The sequence below is a fragment of the Pistacia vera genome, unplaced genomic scaffold, assembly GCF_008641045.1.
Source record: "Pistacia vera cultivar Batoury unplaced genomic scaffold, PisVer_v2 Contig222, whole genome shotgun sequence".
NCBI lineage: Eukaryota > Viridiplantae > Streptophyta > Magnoliopsida > Sapindales > Anacardiaceae > Pistacia > Pistacia vera.
In genome coordinates this window covers 178,561-183,094 of record NW_022196027.1, presented here as the reverse complement: position 1 = coordinate 183,094, position 4,534 = coordinate 178,561, and the positions used below count along the sequence as shown (strand labels likewise).

Here is a 4,534-nt window from a genome sequence, read left to right as displayed (position 1 = left end):
TTTTTTCATTCACACCCCAAGCACTTTCCATTTTTCCACTTTACTTAATCTTTCATTAATTTACAAACAATACAGAAACACATTCACAAATTAATTCTCTGTGCTAAGATTAGACATGATCACAATAACTCATTAATTAATAATAAATTAAAAAACCCATGATGTCAATGAATATTTAAGCCAAGAGCCAGAAATCTTTGTGACGTTTAGTGGTGATCAAGTAACCTCCCTGTTTTTTGCCTTTTCTCCTCACAGCAACTGCCATGCAAGCTGCATTTTGGATACAATATTCAACAACGCCAACAGGGACTCGATTACCTGCCCACATCATAATGAGACGCCAGGTGGTGGAGCGTTTCTTCTGCCCAAGAACAAGAAGAGACACGCCTTGTTTTTTCGCTTCTTCTAATATTGCTGGACCTTTCTCCTTCCCTTCCACCACTGCAACCTCAAGTTGAACCTGTCATTTTATTCCCAATCAACATTCATATTTTAGTTATATGTCATTAAGTTATATAATATTTATGGTCGGAAAGTTGTCTGATACCCACATCAGGTCTTTTCTGCTGACACATATTTTTCAAGTTATGAACAAGTTGATAAGCCCTTGGAGCTGATCTCTCCATTTTCTTGGATGATTCTCCACCTGCGGCTGCATGTGCAAACAGTTATATCTAACAATCAAATTCATAAAAAGTTAATCAAAGAGAGGAAAATATATCTTACTTGAATCTTGGTTAGAAGGCTTGATGACATAAAGAAGAATAACTTTATCGTGACTCTGAACTGTGTGAGTTAATGACCATTGTATAGCTCCCTTAGCTTCACTGCTCGAATCAACCACGATCATGATTTTCCTACCATTTACCAAACCGGGTTTCACTCCATCACTACTACACTTCTCTTCTCCATTAACAATGCCAGAATTCTCACATTTTACATCGCTTTTAGCAGTAGGCTTGGATTGTATAGGTGGCGACCGGACTCTAACCAGAGGCCTAATTCTGTTTAGACAGAAATTTGGCAACCTTGTGCCTCTCTTGCCCATCTCTCTTGATGAAATGATCACTACAGGAGACCGATGACACCAATTATTATTATAAGGAGGAAGAAATATTGATGAGGAATAAAAGAAATGAAGAGTTAGTTAGGAAGCAAGAGCCCAAAGTTCAAGATGTTGGTGAACTGGGTCCTGGTCGTGGGAGGGGCTTGCTTGTTTTTGCTTTGCTTTTTCTTCTTTATCTTTCTTTTGTCGTTTAATCATGTAACTTGTTTGGGTTTCTTTTATTTTCTTCTCTGGGTGGGGGCTATTCCTGAACGTGCTTGTCATGAAGCCGTAGGGCCAACCCTCTTGGACCAGCCGCTCAAAACTTGCCTATTTGGCAGGTTAGTATAATCAAATTTAATTTAATAATGTTCACTTAACTTTCTGATTCCAATTAGATTAATGCAACCCACTATCTCATGACTTAAGAGAGTTGCTACTATCTCTTTCTTTCTTTTTTATCTAATTGTTTTTTCTTTCTTCTCCCCGTCGTCAAAAAAGGTAAATATACAAGGAACGTTGAAAAAACCATCACTATGTAGGCTAATGGTAAAAGAGTAAAAAGAGGTTTCATAGGCTCCGTTTGGTAGATAATTTTTGAGTATTCTATTCCCTATTCTATCCATAATACACATTGATTCTCTTATTCTTAAAATATTATTCTATATTATCTAATTTCTTTTAAACCCCCTATATTTGTTAATTTAACTAAACATTCAAAAAAAAAGTTTTAAAATTTGACAAAAACACCCAAGCAACCCATGTTTACCAGATTTCGGCCACCACCGTCGGAAGCTGGCCAGAATCTGGTATAATAGCGCACTACCGGCTGAATTTAGCAGGTAGTGTACCGATATAGCCTTTTCCGACCAGATCCACAGTGGATCTGGCCAGAAAAGGGCAGATTTACGGCCAAAGATATGATCGTTGTTTGGTCGTAGCCAGTCGTCAACGAACGGCCAAGATATGGCCATCGTTGACCATCAACTACGGCCGTATCTTTGGCCGTCGTTGACGACCAAATGCGGCCAAATCTAGCCATTAATGGCCAGATCTAACCGTGGATCTGGAATTTTCCAACCATATCCTCTGTAGATCTGACCGAAAAATATCATATCGGCTCACGAATGGCCAGATCCAGCCGGTCGTGCGTCGATACAACGACTCCGGCCACCCTCCGATAGTGTTAGCCGGCTGTCCGTATTTAATGGGTGAGTTGGAAGTGTTTTTGTTAATTTTTAATATTTTATTATAGGGGCATTTAGTAAATAAACAAACATAGGGGGATATTTTTGTTTATTTCCAAATCCTACATCGTAATACCTACCAAATTTTACTTTTTTCAAAATATTATTCTAAAAAGTATCAAAATAATGAATCAAACGGACCCATAAACTCTTAAATTCGAATCTTCTCAGACACTAATAGAGGTGACCATTAGAGATTTTACTCAGCTAATAGTTATAGGACTTCGAGAATTAGTTGAAGTACATGCAAACTGGTCTGAACACTCTTGGTAATAAAAAAAAAAAAAAATTATTAAAAAGGAGAAACGAGATGGAATGGTGTAATTTGGGTAAGGTAATTGGAAATAATTGTGGCAAAGATATTCAACTTCTTGTATACTTACTGCCGACACCAATTTGGGCAATGATAAGCATAAGATTGAGATTAGCATTAGCATTGTAAAGGTTAAAATTAAGTCAATGTCATGATAGGGTGTATCAAGCGTAGTTCAGACGCCACTTCATCATCATTGTGCTTTAGAAAATATGAGAATAAGAAATAAGTTTTCCGATGAATCATTCATAAATAAGATTTAATTAGGACATTAGGTGCAGCATTCATTTTTCATAACATTATTAAAAGGACAAAAGAAAGTCAACTTCATGATGCAAATTAATTACCTTGATTTAAGATAAGTTAATTAACCATGTAAGAAAATAAAACGAACTGACTTTTCAAAATTAATTACACCAAATCATGCATTACTTTATTATTAAAATCGATAAAAAAATTCAACAAGTAACAACCCACACTAACGTAGTAATACATGACGGGTCGGGTAGCAAGTCCTGTCAGCTTTCAACAAATCATCTCTCATGTCAATTTTTTAAGTTGTATGTTGTACGTGCCAATCTTTAATTGGTCAATTATTTAACTATGACTATGAGATAAGATTGCATATTCTATACATATATTTGCCTTGTCCCACTTTATGTGAATGGAACCCAAAACATTAATAGGGGTTAAAATCTTTAATTTCCTTTTCCATTGAAAGAAGAATTTCCTTAGCCAGTAACTTTATCTTGTGGTCCTGGCTTTATTCTTCATCCTCCAGTGTCATACCAAAGTTTAGCGTTGGATTCCAAATCCTAGGCTGGGCATTAAATTAATCAATGGTCATTTTATCAGTGAAGTGATAATTCATTAACTAACCTTTATTATTCATTAAAACTTTGGTACGTTAATTTTGATGATGCAAAGTTTAATTTATCTATTAATTACTAAATTTAGTTTCAGTACTGGTGTTTTCAAGTTTTAACCATGCCGGATGCTTGTTTTGGTTTTGTTTAAAGCTCTCTAGAAGCTATGTGCAGCATTTATGAAGATCCTATTTTTATTTGGTACTCAAATAAAATTGAAATTATACTTTTTATTTAAATAAATCAGCATTTATATGAATATCAATCTTTTTTTTTTTTTTTTTTCTGTTGAGAGTATTTATATGTGAAGGATTAGTGTTATTACATGTGTCATTCTATGGCACAAGTCACACGTGTGAATGCCTTGTATATCCATTTGGAAATCAACCATTGGGATGAATGAGGATGGGTGTCAAAGTAAAGTATATAAACTCATGTCCTTCACTAAAACACATTGGAATCTCCTAAATTGTGAGAACAGATTATAATATTTCATTCAGAATCTAATTTCCTCTTCTATATTATAACTTTTAGTTTCGATAGTGTTTTTATTATTCAACAATTTTTCTCTTTTTTTTTTTTTTTTTTTGGCAAAATAATTAAATTATATCATAAAAATATGTAACTTTAAAAAGAATGCTGAATAATATATAAATATGTATATTTTATATACAAGTTAACGACTTTTTCCCACCCAAATAATGACTTAATGACGCTTTCTAATTTACAAATTTTTAAAATACCATTTAACTGCTCAAATTTATATTTCGTTGACGAACAGATAGTAAAATCAGTTTGGGTTGTTGGGCTTTTGAAGAGGGGAGGCCTTTGGTGGTGGAAAGTTGGATTTTGGTAGTTGAAATTGATTAGAATTTGACTTGGAAGCGATGGTTGCGCAAATCTTAATTGCTCAATTGCTGGAGATTGGCGAGGTCGACGGGAGTAGGGTTTGAGGGGTTTTTGTGAGTAATGATCGGGAAATAGGGGTGGAAAAAACCGGTTTACCCATATCTTGAACCGAACCGGTTTTCAGTTTTAAAAAAAAAAATTGAACTGAAACCGA

General features: G+C 34.7%; 1 protein-coding gene across 2 annotated transcripts; it reads right to left on the bottom strand.

Annotated features, from left to right (window-relative positions):
• On the bottom strand, positions 1-1,112 carry LOC116130529. 2 transcript variants are annotated; one of them, XM_031416264.1, is made up of 3 exons: positions 727-1,112; positions 552-646; positions 1-460 (listed from the first exon to the last, which is right to left on the bottom strand). In XM_031416264.1, the coding sequence occupies exons 1-3, from the start codon at positions 1,046-1,048 to the stop codon at positions 176-178; spliced, it is 702 nt and encodes a 233-aa protein (XP_031272124.1). In that variant the 5' UTR covers positions 1,049-1,112; the 3' UTR covers positions 1-175. The 2 variants fall into 2 exon arrangements, with proteins under 2 accessions (XP_031272124.1, XP_031272123.1); XM_031416263.1 differs by having other exon boundaries at positions 552-652; positions 727-1,111.
• Between the last annotated feature and the right edge of the window lie 3,422 nt (positions 1,113-4,534).